This window comes from Schistocerca piceifrons, chromosome 5 (assembly GCF_021461385.2).
Source record: "Schistocerca piceifrons isolate TAMUIC-IGC-003096 chromosome 5, iqSchPice1.1, whole genome shotgun sequence".
NCBI lineage: Eukaryota > Metazoa > Arthropoda > Insecta > Orthoptera > Acrididae > Schistocerca > Schistocerca piceifrons.
The window spans coordinates 239,905,143-239,923,706 of NC_060142.1; the positions used below are offsets into that span (position 1 = coordinate 239,905,143).

General features: G+C 40.8%; 1 protein-coding gene across 1 annotated transcript in view; it reads left to right on the forward strand.

Moving 5' to 3' along the window:
• LOC124799234 (coiled-coil domain-containing protein 25) overlaps positions 1–18,564 on the forward strand; it is a 46,117-nt gene that overhangs the window by 16,813 nt on the left and 10,740 nt on the right. The window contains exon 4 of the mRNA XM_047262774.1: positions 15,231–15,410. Coding sequence (XP_047118730.1) covers positions 15,231–15,410 — 180 coding nt within the window. The remainder of the gene's footprint in view (positions 1–15,230; positions 15,411–18,564) is intronic.

Below are 18,564 nucleotides of genomic sequence, written 5' to 3' on the forward strand. Positions count from 1 at the left end.
CTTGTGCCTCACTCATACTGCTTCGTCTAACATGAGCGTGCTGTGTGCCCCAAGCATTGGGCAGTTTGCAGCAAGTGTTGAAAGAAGGGCGACATTGCATTGGTGTGTAACAGCTCTTCAGACGTAGCGGACACGGTAATACTGATGGACGTAAACGGTATCTCTACAATGACTGTTTCCCCGAATAAATTGCTTTTGCTTGCGTGTGTTTAATAAACTGCTAAAAATGCAAGTGGACACAGAAACTGCTGTGACTTTAGCAAATGCACAAATGCATGTGGACTTGGGCTCCCCTCTACTCACACAGAATTCACTCAAGTTGTTTAGCTGCAATAAATGGCAGATTCTGATCCTAGATCAGTTCTCCGCTCCTGTACCTTAGAAATCTGTTGTTCACACTCTCACCTTTGTTTTTGTGGATAATTCCCATACCACAGACCCATTCCGGTTAGATGCGTTCAGTGCTTTCAGTTTCTCCATTGCCATTGAAGTAAATTTAGTGTGAGATCAAGTTCCATATCAGCATGTGGAGGCCATCTGCTCTGAGCTTTTGTCACTGTTTTCCCCTGGGCTTAGTTGTACTACCAGTTTTCAGGCCGATATTACCATGAAAAAGTCTGTCTGAACTTGTTTTTCTGGGCGCGGCAGGTACTTGTCGCATTTCGCAACTCTGTCAAGACCAAATTAGACTGTTTGATGTCGCTTGATGTCATTCAGTTTATTTCTTCCAGTCATTGGGCTGCACCACTGCTCGTTGTTAGTGCCACAATTGATGCACAGTCTGTGATGGATAGATACCCTTTGCCCAGCCCTGACTAGCTGATTGCAAAATTATCAAAATTATCGGGTGGCCACAACTTTTCCAAGATTTTTTTGTCAGAAGTGTACCTCCAGCTTACTTTGGATTAGTCCACTATGCACCTTCACGTTGTCAGTACACTATTGGCCTATTTCAATATCATTCAACACTGTCATTGGTGTTTCCTGTGGCTCGTAATCTCAGTGACTTGAGAGATAAGTGTTTTTTCCGTGGCACCAGTGCTTTTTTTTTTCTGTACCCTGTATGTTTCTGTACCTAGTATTTTTTGTGTGTATATATGTATGTATGTATGTGGTTTTCCTACCCCTAGAAGTGAGGAGTGATGTACCTTCACTCATGATGCATGCGTTTTCGGAGGGCACATGTCCATGCAATGCACAGCACCTGGGTCGGCCCCTGGCGTGCTCTGATGAGCTGCCAGAAACATCATTATTTAAGTAATCACAAATGAGTGCTTGGCCTATTCTTTACACTGTATTACTGTTGTCCAGTCAATGTGTTCAGCTCTACGTACAACATAGAATTTGACATGTACTTGTAACTTGATACAATAATGTGTGGTATGCATGCCACCAAAGATAATCCTGTAATGATGACAGGTAGGAAGGTGAAAAATTTACACTGCAGGACAAAAATCTTTGATCACACATCACAACTGTGGATTTGTGGTTAAAAAAAGGGATTTTGTTTTGAATATTTAGCACACCCCTATTCTAATAATACAAGAATAAATACGTAAAAACTAAGCACCTTTGTTGTGTATTTGACTGGTTGTTCACACAGAGGAATGCTGATGAATATCTGCAGGAGCTTGATGAGACCTTACCGAAGGTGGTTTTGTTCGAATAGGCCTCATTCCTTCAGCTGTCTTCGCAGAAAAAAGTTTTCATTAATTTAGAGTCCATTGTGTGCAGCTAGTAGTGTGTCTGTATACCTGATCAGTTTGATACCATATTACCTCGTAATGGAACGGAAGCAGGGGACTAAAATCGAAATACACACTGCTATTTTACCTCTGCGTCGGGAATGCCATTGTAAAAGGACAATATCAATTAAAGTTGGCACAGCCCAATCTACAGCGGTGTACAAATTGCAGCGATTCAAGCAAACTGGTGCTTGCAATGGAGGACATTATACTGGGGAGAGCAATTCATATGTGTACAGAGTAAATGTCAGAGGACTCATACTGCCTGCAATTCACTAAGAAGTAAATAGTATATGAGAAAATCCAACTCTTGTCTCAGCAGTGCAATGCTATCTTTGTGAACAAGGTTTAAAAGGGTGCATAGTGGCCAAAAACCTTTATTATGCAAACAGAATAAGGTAAACTGATTGCAGTGGGCATAGCATCTTAAAAACTGGAGTGTGCAGGTTGAGGTGTAATTCATGGACAAATCTGAGTTTGACGTATGTGGAAGCCATCATCTAATGTTTGTTCATTGACTGCTTGGAGAATGTATGAGAGTTGGTGTGTGATGGCCAAGGTAAAGCATGGTGGAGGGTCCGTCATAGTGTGGGGATGTTTTGTAGCTGATAGTTGGTAAAACAGTGAGAATTAATGGTACATAAATAAGGAAGGATATCACATGATACTGATCAACAATGCAGTTATATCAGGCAAGAGAGTTAATGGTCCTGGGTTTGTTCTGCAGCAGGATAGTGATCCCGCCATTCCTCTAAACAATGCTCAGAGGGAACGTCAGTAGGAAAGAGAAATGTTGGGAACTGGAGAATATGATTTGGCCAAGTCAGTCAGTTAGTCAGTTGACTTAAATCCCATTGAACTCTTATGCGGTGAACTTGATTGGGGGGGGGGGGGGGGGTCAGAAAATTGAGGTCATCTAATACCGAATATCTATGGAATGATTTATCTAATACTGAATATCTATGGAATGATTTACAGACATGTTGAACTCCAGTATCCGCAAAAACAGTACAAAATCTTATCTCCAGAATGTCAAGAGTTGGTGTAGCAGTTCTGAGGGCAAAGAGTGGATACTTTGAAGAGAATAAAGTCCAAGCAATATAGTATTGTACTGAATGATAGAGAGAAAATATTTATTTTGTTTGTCTACTTAGTTTATACAGTGTCTTCATACATTGAAATAAAGTATATCTCTTTTTTGTTGTCAGTGATTGAAAACTTTTGCGTAGTAGTGTAATTAGCAGTTGCTGTGGACAAGAATAAATTTACTTAGAAATTACTCAGCAGGTGTAAACACAATGTGCATAAAAAGTTTTATATACACACTATGAATACTAGCATCCAGTAGGTTAGTAATTACTCATGGTGCTCTGATGTTTGAACATAGGGATGGGCAGTTGTCTCGGTCGAGCATTGTGAGAAAAGTGGACAAATTCTCAGGAGTCTTGTAAAACCACTAGGGAAATGGTGAACTGTGCTATCCTCTGTTGCTTGAGCCTGCAAATCAACATAGTGTTAGTGTAAATACCATTCTGAAGGAGGATAGTGAATGAATAAGGTTTTGATTGATATCTCAAACACTAAAGATATCTGTGCCTCAATATTTGTTTTACGTGGAACATAGTCTCACTCTGCAGGTCAACTTCAGATTGGAAACGGTGATTCATGGCATACCCTGCCATGCATTGTTAGGTGGAAACATTATCTTCCCAGCAGGGCAGTCATACTAAGGACACTGCTATAAATACTATAAATGTGGTGGTCCATGTACAGAAGAGCTGAATACACTTTAGTCTACTGGTTTAATTATGTTGAAATTTTGTGACATATATTGGAACCCAACACTAATAGGAAACATTTTGCAAATAAAAGTGATAATCAAGCCACTTTCAGAAGCTTGGGGCAAAACATTTACTACATAATTATTGAGAAATGTGTGTAAATTATTTCAAGTAGAACTTTTGCAGAAGGAACAAGATATGTTTTTATGTTGATGCTTAGTATGACACTGTACACTGTTTTTGTTTTCCATGCCTGTGTTTGTAAACACAGCTTGCAGTTCAGAACTTCCAAACTTCTGTGTGTGTATTAACATTATTGCAGTAATCACCCCCCCTCCCCTCACACACACACACACACACACACACACACACACACACACACACACACACACACACACACACACAACCTTCAGTGTCAAATTGCCTTTGTGGTAGAACACATTTTTAACCATACATGTTCAGTCAATGATGGCTTGAGAATTTCACCGTAGGAACCTTTATAAAAAATAAAACTAAATAAACCCTACCAAATACTTGAGGTGAGTCTAAATTTGACAGTTGCTGAGGCATGTCTAAACTGGATGATAGTTTACAATTTTATTTTATTTGGCATCATGTTTAATTTCTAATTGTTTTGTGTTGTTCAAACACAACAACATCCACAATCTGTGTTGCGCATTCTTGTTAACACAGTAATTCAGCTCTTACACAAGCTCCAAAGTCAAAATAATGTAAGTGTCCAACTACATTTTACACTTATTGTACAAGAAGCTAGAGCAGAAATAGGTGAGAAAGGAAGCAGTACCATAAGGTGAAGGCATACTACGCTTTTGGTGACACAGTTAAAAGGTTCTGTTCATAATGAACCTTAATAAAAACATTCACCCCACAGAAAATGAGTGACATATTTTTCTCACTATTCATAATGGCAGTAGTAACCCACAGAGAAGTGGAACTACTACTTTGCCGTGAAATATTTCAGGGTTCAAAGGATACGTCATACATGTTATATTTCTGCTTTTGAAAATAATAATTACAGTGACAAGTAAGATAGTTTGTGCATGGAAATATTCCTTTAAGTATTCTCAGTATGTGCTACAAGTATTATGTGTAGCGCAGCTCTTACACCAAAACAACTCAAATGAAGTGTCCAAATTTTCCTAATTTGTTGTTTGGCACTGCTGGACCACCAGATTGTATGTATTTTATTAGTTATGAATAGAAGGCTGTACCTCCATTTATGGCTCAGCCTATTGGGCTGAATGCAAATCATCTGAGCCTGTTGCCCTCAGACTCTGACGGCTTGCTTTATGAGGAACACATTGAGAAGTACTTAAGTGTGTTGAGACATGCACTCTCATTTTCCATTCCTACTTGCACAGTGTTCTATTTACCATGAGGTAAAATTATAGCGAGATTTAGTTTTAAAAGAGTTTAAATCTTTGAAGGGAACTCTTCATTGCTGCTTGGAGAATAATAAAATAATCATATTAAAAATATAGAAAAAGAGTTAACTGCAATTGTGTAGAATTTTTATTAATGTATCTATCAGTGACCACTCAAAAAATAAAAATCTTTTATCCTACATATGCCGACTAGTTTCTAACTAAAAATTCATCCATAGAGCTGTGGGAGTTGTCTTTATAAATGATTACAGTTTAAATTTGAAATTTGTTCTGCAAATTATGAGATATTGTGTGTTGTTGGACAAATGGTCAAGCATTTCTGGAACTACATAGCGCTTCTGAGCCAGTGGTAACTTAAGTAGTGAGTAATGATAGTAATTTTTTCTGGTGTTGTGGCTTTGAAAATAACTGAAGGTGGCTAAGTGTCTGGAAAATTGAAAGTTCTTGGGGAAATAGAATGTACTGGAAAATTCAGGGAATTTTGGAAGACTGAAGGAATTCTGAGAATGCATGGTTGTAGTTCAACTGATTGTTGATGGAACGAGGTTATGGATCACGCTAAGATTCTGCTTAGGAAACCTTTGATTGTGAAGTCACACAAAAGATGTGAAGAAATTCATTGAATTGTTGTAATGTTGTCATCACGATGAGGCAACTGTGACACATGATGTATGGAAAAAGAGTTGTATACAAAACATATCAGTTTTAGTAAAAGCTCAAAATGAGAGTGGAAGGAATCCAAGGGGAAAAAAAATCAGTGATTTGAAGCAGTTGAAAATTAAATTTTTGGTGATTACAAAATGTACATAATCAGTCACAGAAAAGAAAATATGTTAGAAAATGCTACATGCAAAATTAAATTACCATAATCATTATTATGATGCAAGATATGACTGCTTTGCAGGAGCTGTTTTCGTGTGAGCTGGTGACGGGGTGTTTAAGAAATATTGGTATTTGATTTAGATTTATGGAAAAGTACTGTAAAGTAATAAATTCTCTTCTTGATGAATACTATGACATTATGCTTATTCTTCTGAATTAGCTTTCAACTAAAGCAAACAAACCTGAACAGTAAAATAATGCATATAGTATTTCTATTATGATGCGAAGGATGATTATATTGAGAAATTTGAAATTTATCTCCAGTAACAGTGTTAGAAAACATTACAACTGACCATTATTTCTTGAACAACAAAAGTAATCAGTTTGTGTATATCTTGTTTTTAGTCATAGGTGAACTTTGAATAATTGCTACTAAGTGACATGATAACAAAAAAAAACCTTGTAAACCAGCCAAGTAAGACTTGCTACCACACAAAAAATTTCTCTCACATAAAAAAAATTAAGGCAAATTTGGAATTTCAGCCTGGAAAAACTTGAAGCTTTGCAGGGGAATATTTTGATGAAACAAAGCCTCTATCATCGAACAGTTCTTTTCAAACTTTTGACAGATTACTTATTAGGAATTTCACTAGCAAAGACACAATTAGAACACTTAACTACTTGAAAGGTTTTTATACGATGACAATGGATAACTCATATATTATTCCCACTGTTTACTTTTGTGATTTATGTCCAAACAATCCTGTTGTCGTCGTCATTTTTCTGCAATTAATACTCTTATTCTGTGTGATGAACCACGGCTGAATCTTGTGCTATACTACTATGCTGGTTGAGGTATGTTAAGTGGAAGGTCATTCACAAATACTTAGAGTGGACCCAAAGTGAGCTGTGTAATTTGTAAATTTCCGGTAGTCACTAAAATTTGAATTCTTCATCACTGTTTTGTTTCATTTTGCTAGCTATGCTTCAAACCATGTGTTTGTAATACAAGCAGTTGTGTGCAATTGCTTTGTACTATTCACACAATTTGTAGGTGGTGATGTTTTGTTATTAAATATTTTTAATATTTTGTGAGTGCACATGTATATGGCATTGCAAGTAGAACAATCATTTTGGAAGCCAAACATGATGTACCAAGTAAATTGTTTCTGCTTAATTATAAAATTAAGGCTCTGAAGATCACTCACGCATTACTTTCTCAGATATTTTAGAGAAAAAAAAGTAAGCAAGGAAACTGGGTGGTAATTGACTAAGTTTTCCTGATACTATTCTTATGAAAGTCATATTTGGAAAAATCCCCCACATTAGTGTTGCATTTCATGTATCACTAGGGATATGACTTAGTAAATTAGTACAACTCAATAATTATGTTAAAAATTCCATTGACACTTAGTGATCTTTAGATTTATGATTTGTTCAAAAAAAATATGTCAGTGCATGTAGTTAATCAGATTCTTGTAGTATGATATTTTCAGTGTACTCCTTTCTTCTCCAACTGTACTACTTGAGTTGCCATTTACAAAATACTTTAAATTTGTGTTATATCAGTTACTGGTTTCTAACATTGACACAGATTATTGAGAAATTCTTTGAATCTCATTGGTATCTCTTTACTTCATAAGCCTCATCAAAATCTTCTTGTATCCTATTCTTAAAATATTGTATCTTGGTATCACTGATAAACATGAGTATTTTGCATGGACATGTCTCAAAGTTGTATACTATTCGTATGTAAAACTGCTCTAAAATGTCACTAAATGTAGAAATATGGCTCAGTAACAATTCGCTAATGGGACATGATTCCGTAACTACAACTCATAGATTATGCCATATGAATGGGGAAAGAGATTAAGTGCCAGCTTCTTAGTTTTCAAGTTTTATAGAATGTTTGTCTCTTTCACCAGACACTTCAGATTGCCATGTGATTGTATATACACTGTCTTCTGACAATAAAGAGAAAGAAGCACCCAGAAGGCCCCCCCTCCCCCCCTTGTGGGGTTAGAATAGGCCCGAGGTATTCCTGCCTGTCGTAAGAGGCGACTAAAAGGAGTCTCTCACGTTTTGCCCTTTATGTGATGGTCCCCTGTCGGGTTTGACCTCCATCTTCCTAAAATTTCTCGAAGAGTGAGCCAATTGCGGAAGGGCACCTTACATGGTGCATCGTGTCCATCGGGCATTGAGAACTGTTGCCCACTTTCTCATCGACGCATTGCAGTCCCAGTTCTGCTCATTCTACATCTCTCGGGTGAGGCCACCTTCCTGGGTGCATTTTCCACCATGCACTATGCAGTGTCGCTTTCTGCGCCGACGATAACCATGGACTTCTTAGCACCTCATAACCAGCATGGTAGCCAGTCCGTTGTGGTGGGGCCGTCATGTACCCTGTTGGTTGTAGCCCCCTGACAACACAGGAATCGCTCTGCTGATGCCTGCGCCATTAACTCCCCACACATGCCATGGAGTAGATGTCTATCTCCCTGGGGCATCAGGACTCCCGGCAATGGCCATCCTGCCATGTGGCTCTTGCTGAGGCCGGGTGACGCCTGTGGGGAGGGGCCCTGGTTGGAATAAGTGGCATCAGGGTGGATGACACGCCATGAAGCATAGTACATCATCTCTTGCTGGTGGTCCGCCACCAGCAACCTCTAAGCAGGCATAGTCTAATTTCAATGCTAAGAAATAAGACCCCAAATCATTCCCCTCCCTGGACACATCGTGGGAGGAATGCCAAGCTAAGGATGACAGTGCAGCTTATTCACCCCGGTACCTCGTATGTACGAGAGTTGATGGAGAATCTTTCATGTCCATGAAGCTTCAGTTTTTGTGGAGCATTTGGAGGACAAATTTGGGGAGGTGGAGGGCTTGTCCAAAATGTGCTCTGGCACAGTCTTGATAAGAACAGCATCCTCTGCCCAGTCATGGGCATTACTCACTTGTGACAAGTTGGGGGAAGTTTCTGTTACCATCACACCCCATAAGAGCTTAAATATGGTCCAGGGTATTATAGTCCAGAGGGACCTCCTTTTGCAGTCTGACGACGAGCTGCGCGCCAATTTAGAGCGGCGAGGTATTCATTTCATCCGGCGCGTCCATCAGGGTCCGAGGGATATTCAGGTTGCCACTGGCGCCTTCATCTTGGCCTTCGAGGGTGCATCATTGACCAAGAGTGTCAAGGTGATGGTATACTGCTGTGACATCAAGCCATATATCCCTCCCCCAATGTGGTGCTTTAAGTTCTGGAAGTTTGGCCATATGTCTTCCCACTGTACATCCAGCATCACATGTCAAGATTGTAGACATCCATCACATCCCAATACTTCATGTGCGCCACCTTCAATCTGTGTCAGCTGCAGAGAGCATCATTCACCTTGCTCGCCAGGCTGCAGGATTTTACTGAAAGAGAGGAAAACCATGGAATATAAGACCCTGGACCAACGGACCTACACTCAGGCTAAGAGGAAATTTGAGCGCTTACATCCTGTGGATATGACCCTCTCTTACGCCGCCACTACGAGAACAGTTGTCGCCGCATCAGTTCCTCGCATTCCTGTCGCCTCTCAGAAGCAGAAGACTACAACTGCCCCCTTGGTGGGGGGCACTGCCCTCCCTGTTGTTCCCACACCACCTACTTCGGGCCATCAACCTTTGGGGTTATAAGTTCCCACTTCTGAGCCGGAGAAGCATAAATCATCTTCGGCTCCTCTCGCTAGGAAAGGGTCCCTTGGGTCACTCCCTCCCCAGATCTCTGCTAATGGGAAATATAACATCCACCAGTGGCTGAAGAGCCCAAAAGCAGCTGGTCGTAAGGCTTCATGCTCATCCTCAGTCCCGGACACTTGAGTCAGTGAAGTCCTCCCAGCCAGGGCAATCCAAAGAGCAGTGAGAGAAATCCAAAAAGAAGGTCCCCAAGACCAAGGGAATTGCGGTGGCACACACACCATCGTTACCTACAAGCTCTGTGTCTGCAGATGAAGTGGAGCTTCCGGCGTCCGCTGAGGACCTAGATCTCTCCGGACCCTCAGACACAATGGGTATAGATTGCTCAGGCAAAAAGTCGGCGGCAGCAGGTGATCTGAGGCGTAAACTGCATCATTGAATGTTCCGTGCATTCCCAGTCTCACGATGATGTCATCCTCCATTCGAATTACGCCTCCATTCGAATTGCGGCGGTTTTTTCCACCGCCTGGCTGAGCTATGGCAACTGTTAAGCTTTACACCTGCTTTCTGCATTGCCCTCCAGGAAACCTGGTTCCCAGCAGTGCGGACCCCTGTCCTCCACAGCTATAAGGGATACTACAGAAACCGTAGTGACTGCAAGTGGAGTTTCTGTTTATGTCCTAAACTTAGTCTGTAGTGAAACTGTGCCCCTTCAAACCCCTCTTGAAGCTGTGGCTGTCAGAATAAGGACAACGCAGGAAATAACTGTCTGCAATGTATATCTTCCTCCAGATGGTGCAGTATCCCTGAATGTATTAACTGCACTGATTGATCAGCTCCCTCAACCTTTCCTACTTTTGGGAGATTTTAACTCTCATAACTCCTTTTGGGGTGGCACCGAGCTTACTGGCAGAGGCAGAGATGTCGAAACTTTACTGCCTCAGTTCGACCTCTGCCTCTTAAATACTGGGGCCGTCACACATTTCAGTGCGGCTCATGGTAGTTACTCAGCCATTGATTTATCAATTTGCAGCCCAAGACTTCCCATCAATACCTTGGAGAGCACTTGATGACTTGTGTGGTAGTGACCAGTTCCCCATCTTCCTGTCTCTGCCCTGGCATCAGGCCCACGGACAACTGCTCAGATGGGCTTCAAACAAGATGGACGGGGAAACTTTCACCTGTGCTGTCACCATTGAATCTGCCCCACATTGTAACATTGATGTGATGGTTGAGCAGGTGACCACAACAATCGTTTCTGTGGCAGAAAACACGATCCCTCGGTTATTAGGGTGCCCCCAGCGAAAGGCAGTGCCTTGGTGGCTGCCAGAAGTCACTGAAGCAATTAAGGAGCGTCGGCGAGCTCTACAGTGGCATAAGCGGCACCCTTCCATGGAGCACCTCATAGCCTGTAAACGGCTCCGTGCACGCCTTCACCAACGTATCAAACAACAGAAGCAGGAGTGTTGGGAGAGATATGTCTTGACCATTGGGTGCCAAGTCTGGACAAAGATCAAACGTGTTTTCGGGAACCAGACCCCAACAGGTGTTCCCGGTGTTACCATCAGTGGCGTGCTATTTACCGATACAAATGAAATGTCCGAGCACTTTCCTGAGCACTAGGCGCGAGCCTCTGTGACGGAGAATTACCTCCCATCCTTTCACACTCTCAAACGGCGGCTGGAAGGGAAAGTCCTCTTGTCCACTACACGCCACAGTGAATCCTGTAACGCCTCACTTGCAGAGTGGGAGCTCCTCAGTGCCCTTTGCAAATTGCCCCGATACAGCTCCTGGGCCAGATCGGATCCACAGTCAGATGATTAAACATCTCTCATCTGACTAGAAGTGATATCTCCTCATCATCTTCAACTGGATATGGTGCGATGGTATCTTTCCATCGCAATGGCGGGAGAGCTCAGACTTGGTAAAAACCCGCTTGATGTGTGGATAGCTATCAGCCCCACCAACATTCTTTGTAAGCTGCTGGAACATATGGTGTGTCGGCAGTTGGGTCGGGTCCTGGAGTCATGTGTCCTATTGGCTCCAGGGTTGCTCTACCACTGATAATCTTGTTTCCCTCGAGTCTGCCATCCGAACAGCCTTTTCCAGACACCAACATATGGTTGCCATTTTTTTTTATTTAAGAAAAGCGTATAACACAACCTGGTGACATCATATCCTTGCCACATTATACGAGTGGGGTCTCTGAGGCTTGCTTCCGATTTTTATCCAAAATTTCCTGTCACTTTGTACTTTCTGTGTCCAGGTTGATACCTCCCATAGTTTCCCCCATATCCAGGAGAATGGGGTTCTGCAGGGCTTTTTATTGAGTGTATCTCTATTTTTAGTGGCCATTAACAGTCTAGCAGCAACTGGAGGGCCGTCCATCTCACCTTCTCTGTATGCAAACAACTTCTGCGTTTCGGACTGCTCTACCAGTACTGTTGTTGCTGAGCGGTGCCTACAGGAAGCCATCCACAAGGTGCAGTAATGGGCTCTAGCCCATGGTTTCCAATTTTCGGCCGCAAAGTCATGTGTTATGCACTTCTGTTGGCGTTCATCCAGAACCAGAACTTTACCTTAATGATGATCCACTCACTGTAGTGGAGACATATCGATTCTTAGGACTGGTTTATGGTGCCCGATTGACTTGGTTTCCTCACCTTCGTCAGTTTAAGCGGAAGTGCTGGCAGCACCTCAGTGCCCTCCGCTGCGTGAGCAACACCAACTGGGGTGCAGATCGCTCTACGCTGCTGCAGCTCTGCAGAGCCATTGTTCAATCCCGCCTTGACTGTGGGAGTCCGGTTTATGGCTCAGCAACGCCTTCAGCGTTGCGTTTACTCGACCCAGTGTACCACTGTGGCATTTGCCTAGCGACAGGAGCTTTTAGGACGAGTCCGGTGACCAGTGTCCTTTTGGAGGCCGGAGTTCCTCCATTGCAGGTTAGGCATGCACTACTGCTGGCGAGTTACATTGCACATGTTTGTAGATCTCCTGCGCATCTGAATCACTGTTTCCTTTTTCCACCCACAATGGTTCATCTCCCGCATTGGTGACCCAGGTCTGGGCTTCAAATTGTAGTTCGTGTCCGATCCCTTCCTGCCGAATTGGAGTCCTTGCCTTTACCACCGATACCTGAGGTGCATTCACGCACACCTCCATCATGTACACCTAGGCCGCGACTTCACCTGTACCTTTCACATGGCCCTAAGGGCTCAGTTAACCCCACAGTTCTCTGCTGCCACTTCCTCTCGATTCTTGACATGTACTGAGACCATGAAGTGGTTTACACTGACAGCTCGATAGCTGATACTCATGTTGGCTTCACATATGTCCATGGAGGACACATTGAACAGCATTCTTGCCTGCTGGCTGCAGTGTTTTCACTGCTGAGCTGGTGGCTATATCTTGTGCTCTTGAGCACATCCGCTCATGCTCTGGGGAGTTGTTTCTTTTGTGTACTGGCTCCTTGAGCAGCCTGCAAGCTATCGACCAGTGCTACCGTCGTAATCCTTTTGTAGCGACTATCCAAGAGTCCATCTACGCCCTGGAACGGTTCAGTCATTCAGTGGTGTTTGTCCGGAGCCCAGGTCACGTCGGAGCCCCAGGCATCGGACTTGCAGACAGGTTGGCCAAACAAGCTATGCAGAAACCGCTTATGGAGATTGCCTTCTCTGCAACTGACCTACATTCAGGTTTTGCGGCTTCAGGAGACGAAATGGCAGAACCTCAACATGCACAACAAACTGTGTGCCATTAAGGAGACTACGAATGTGTGGCAGTCCTCCATGTGGGCCTCTCGCAGGGATTCGGTGGTTCTCTGCTGACTCCGCATTGGCCATGCTTGGGTGACACACGGCTACCTCCTGCACTGTGATGACCCACCTCAGTGTCAATGCGGCGCCCGGCTGATAGTGGCCCATACCTTGGTGAGCTGTCCTTCTTTGGCTGCCCTGCGATGGAGTCTTCAGTTACCGGACTCGTAACCATTAATTTTAGCTGACATTGCCTCATTGGCTAATTTAGTTTTACGTTTTATAAGTGACGGTAGGTTTTATCATTCTATATGAGTTTTAGCGCATGTCCTGTCTCCCTTTGTGTTCTCCACTCTAATGCTTTTAGTATGGATGTTTTAATGTGTCACAGAGTGGATGGCTTTCCCTTTTTATTCTCGTGGTTAGCCAACCACGGTCATCTGCTCTCTTGTTTTTACCCCTTCTACCTGTTTCTTGCTTATCTCTGTGGTTTTATGTTCCTGTTTTGTCCATAGTAGTGTTGGTTGTTTTTGTGTCGTTCTTCTGGTTCTTCCTTTCTCCTGTTATTGTGCTGTATGTCTCCTTTTTTTTCTTCTTTCCCTTGTGTAATTATTTTACTGGGAACAAGGAAGCGATGACCTTGCAGTTTGGTCCCTTCCCCTTCTTTTTTAAACCAACCAACAAACCACCGAGAAGATATGATTGGATGTGAGTGTAACTTCGTATATGTACACACCATCAGCGAGTATGTAAATGATTAGAGGTACAATTCTCTGTGACAGGTTGGACGACCCCCAGAGTGCGTTAATGTTGTTTGTATTTAGTGTTGTTACCAAGCAGGGTATATAAGGGGTGTAAACTGTGTAGAGGTGTGTCACAGAGATGCCAAACACTGGTGTGAAATATCTTTTCAGCATCTGACAGAGTGTCACTGGACTCTCCATTTTGGATCTCCATTTGGCTGGCTGGTCAAATTGTGCGATATCCATATTCGCGGGGCATTCAGATGTGACAGTGGCCCGGTGTTGGGCTACATGAGAATGTGAGGGCAGGCATACTCACGTTAAGATTTGGATCAACTGTGTCTTGACTGCTACAAGGGAGGATATTGTGCACTAAGCACATCATAACCTCTTCACTCCTGTACCTGCCATTCAAGAACAAGTTATGGCCTGCTGTAACATTCTGTGTCATTCTGCACCATTGATTGGAGAATAGCAACAGCAGGACTAGGGAATTACCATCCCACACATAGGTTGCCACTGCACAAATGGCTGCGTTTGGAATGATGTGTCACAAAGCAAGGACTACAGATGAATAGGCTCACATTGTGTTCAATGATGAAGCGATTCTTGACTACCCTTGGTGACCATTGTCTGTGAATAAGACATGCTCCGTGGAAAGGTTCCATTCTCCCAGTGTTTTGGAGTGGCATGCCAGTGTTAATACTGATAAATGGGCTCATACTTCCAAGTTCTTTGTAAATTTTACTTGATTTTGTAATCACCAAAATAACATCACATACTCTCTCAACCTGTGTTTAATTTCACTTCTTGTGCCTTTTCTGGATGCTTCACTTTTCTTGTCAGGCAGTGTAGTTTTTAAACATAAATAGTTGCAATTAAGCAAAGTGGGTTACTATGAAATTTTTAGTGTACTGAACATGTGGAAGAATGGTTATTATTGTTTTATAAAGTGTTTCTGTTTCTATTAATTATGTATTGTGAAATTCCAACTGTATTTACAGTCCAGTTATTTAAAGAACCATGTTGGCTGATTATGTACGATATGATGCATAATATCATTAGCTCATTGAAATTCAGTTCAATGCTGATGCTTACAAATTTAGTTTGTAATTTTATGTTCAGGTATATACCAGCGTTCGAAATTACTTCCTGCTGGTTTATTATTTATTGTGATTTTAAAAATTGTTCTCCCTAATCATGTAACTTTGATTGTTACTTCTTCTGTAATAAATATAATTGCATTTATATTCTCTGTAATACCTAAAACATAACTTCTATCTTTTCAACAATGTTTCAGGGTCAGACTCTAGATGATATACCAACTTCAGTGTTAGAAGATGCAGCACAACTTGTGAAAGCTAACAGCATCCAGGGCAATAAACTTAATGATGTAGATGTTGTGTACACAATGTGGTCCAACTTGAAAAAAACAGATAGCATGGAAGTTGGTCAAGTTGGATTTCATCGAGATAAAGAGGTAAAATATTTTACCTTTTTTCTTTTATTTTGTAAAAAAGTTTTATGGAGTGCATTATTCTTCATAAAATTATTGGGGATAGTCACAGCTTCTTAAGGTGGTAAGCAACTAGTACTACATGAACAAATGTGGGATGTCTTCTCTGGAATACATGTTTACATTGGCTGTAAAGAAAAAGGCAGTGATCTTGATTATAAATGTTTCCAGTCTCAGGGGAAAGATGTAACAGATTCATGTATGCTGCGCAGCTGTTATCAATTTATAACTCTGCAGTCAACAATCCTGGACATCTCCACAAGTCCTGCCTCTGTTCAAGAATCAAGTTGTAACTGGCGAATTTTAGTATTTGTCACTTTTTGTCCTCTGGAGTTTTTTAATAGGTTTTTAGCTAATTGCAAACTCTTCATTATAATTAAAAACTTTAACAAATGAGGTGAAAAGGAAGGCACCCCACCACAAGAACCTATATTTATGGCATAAACTTGAAGGAAAGAAAAAAGAAAGTCATTTGCATGCTTTACTCATTCATATGAAACACAAGAATGAATGGCACACAATGAGCACAAAGGTAAATTCTTTAAGTATACTAATCATTCGCAACATCTAAGAATTTTATTTCCATTCACAAATTGTTTGTTTATAATAACCCTTCAGATTAACCTGTTGAGGCAGGTAAAGCCCGTATTCCACAAAGCACTTAAGGTGTACACCTCTGCAGCAGCACCCCAAGTGGCAAGTGTTGAAATTAAAATTTTTTTGAAGCTCAAAGGTACTATTTATTAAGCAGTTGTTGTTCCCTTAAGGAGCTATCACAGAATTATGTTACTACTGTTCTGAATTATGGGCTCAACTGTTTGTTTCATATTATGATACATGTTTGCATAAGCATATCTTTATCTGAATTTACATTGCAGCATTTTGCATGTTGAGGTTGCAGTTATTTCTGGAGTTATTGACCTGGCAGCGTCTGTTACCATTAGATTTACAGCAAAATGATGTGAAAATGCCAATCTTATTGGTTTTGACCCTGACTGAGAAGAAGGGGAGAAGGCAGGGTTATATATTTCCCATTAATGAAGCAATTGAGGGTTGGAGATCACAGGAAATTCAGAACTTCATGTGAATGAGTGTGGCTTGTTCTGACAAGCTTCTGTCTATGATATAGGTTGGAATTCACTCAAGTGACAGTAACGAGGAAAAAAAATTCGCCTTCTTGAAAATAAAAAGCAAACCATGTTTTTATATCATTGATAAAGTACATTTCTTGTTACATTACAGGCTAGTTATCACACAGTTTTCTGGCAACTGTACAAGATACAAGGAATGCTTTTTGCAAACAGCTTGTGTAACGGAATGTGTGGCAGCAAAAAATATTGCATTTGTTTAATTATGAGATTTATGAAAACATGCAACAGCTCCAATACAAAGACTTGAAGTTAGCTGCAGGCTGCAGACAACAAAAGTAAACCATGAGCAATAGCAAATGGAAAGCACACTGGAAATACCCCCCTTTTGTGTGTGCATGTGTTATTGCTGTGTAGTGCACATGCACAGAATTACGTGAGATTAGAACTGCTGTCTGTTATCGCGCGAGTGTAATGTGTTTCCTATTCTCTTAAGCCCCCACCTTTTCTATCCCCAGATGGCAGCCACGTTAGACCTGTTTCATACTTGGCGGATTGTCATGTAATACCCTCTTAAGAAATTTTGATGTTGCGTTGGTGGATGCTGTTACTGTTTTTGATAGCATGTTGTTGCAGTCGAGATGTTCAGTTGTCACACACAGTTCACATTTTTTACTTTTTACTTTCCTGTGCACATATTTGTTTTTGTGATGTTGTTAGTTAAATAACACCACGCTATGAAAAAGTGGAATGAATATCACAACTTCCCAAGCAAGTTGCTCTTTAAGTGGGCTAGTGAAAAGCTAGCAATTGAATATGATTTTATTACAGCAGTTTACCTTGAAAACTACACTTCACATAAAATTTGGATGTTATCATTGGAATGTTGCTGAGGAGTCGCTATTGAGAGAATTTATTTGTAACATTACTGGCAACTGAACATGTAGCTCTCTCCATTTTTTTCATCTATACTTATGAGGAGAGATCCCCAGTAGTGGGATCGACTTTCTGGAACCAAATGTACGGTGATGTAGGTTAAGATCTCAGATATTACACCCTGCAGCCATTCACCTTGGTGAGCTCTTGTATGGCAGTAACTGATGACAAAAATTTTGAAATTTTGTGCGATGTTTAATAACGTTAAAAAAGGATAAGGGTGTCTCGTGAAGGAACTTGTGGGTTAGAATCTTGTCAGGTGCTAATCACTGTATGAACATTTTAATTTGGTTTATTTTTTTTTCTTTATATAATTCTTTTTCCACTTCGAATTTTGGTGAATGTGATTTTGATTGTATGTATCTATAATAATATTCAGTTATTGAAAATTTCAATCTATCTGTTAAACAACAATAGATGAAATAATATATTTATATTGACCGTGCAATGGTGTGAAAAATGTGCGTTTTTTTATTTTTTATTTATTTATTTATTTTTTTAAAAACTGTATGTGCAGTCTTTTTTTGCATGATAAATGTCATAGAAATGTTTAAAACAGAACCTAAATTTGTACTGCACTATGGACAAAATAACAGGTGAAGATTTAAATGAAAGAAGAGGTTATAAGCAAAAGGAAATTCAAGCAAAATGAGGAATAGATATAATGAATGCAATAAACTGGATGAAAAAAGTAGAATGAGAAAAACAATAGAAATAATATTAAAATGAGTACATAAAATTAATTAATAACGCATGACCAAAGGTTTCAAGTGGAAAAATAACAATAGGAAGAAAAATGAGAGCAAATGGAGAAGTTGATGTCATGATTAAGATGATGTGACGAAGGAAAGGAAATAAAAAATTATATTTAAATCAGTTAATTGAATAAAAATGATGAGCAAAGTCAGTTTGATAGAGATTTAAAAATATAAAAAGTTAATGCAACTGATGAGATCTGAACGCACAACCTCCTGCATGTAAAGCCCTCACCCTATCCATTACATCACACGACCAGTCTATGCAATACAACTTTTTTAAAGCTATTTAGCATCACGCAAAATTCTGATTTCTTTTTTTTTTTTTTTTTTTTTTTC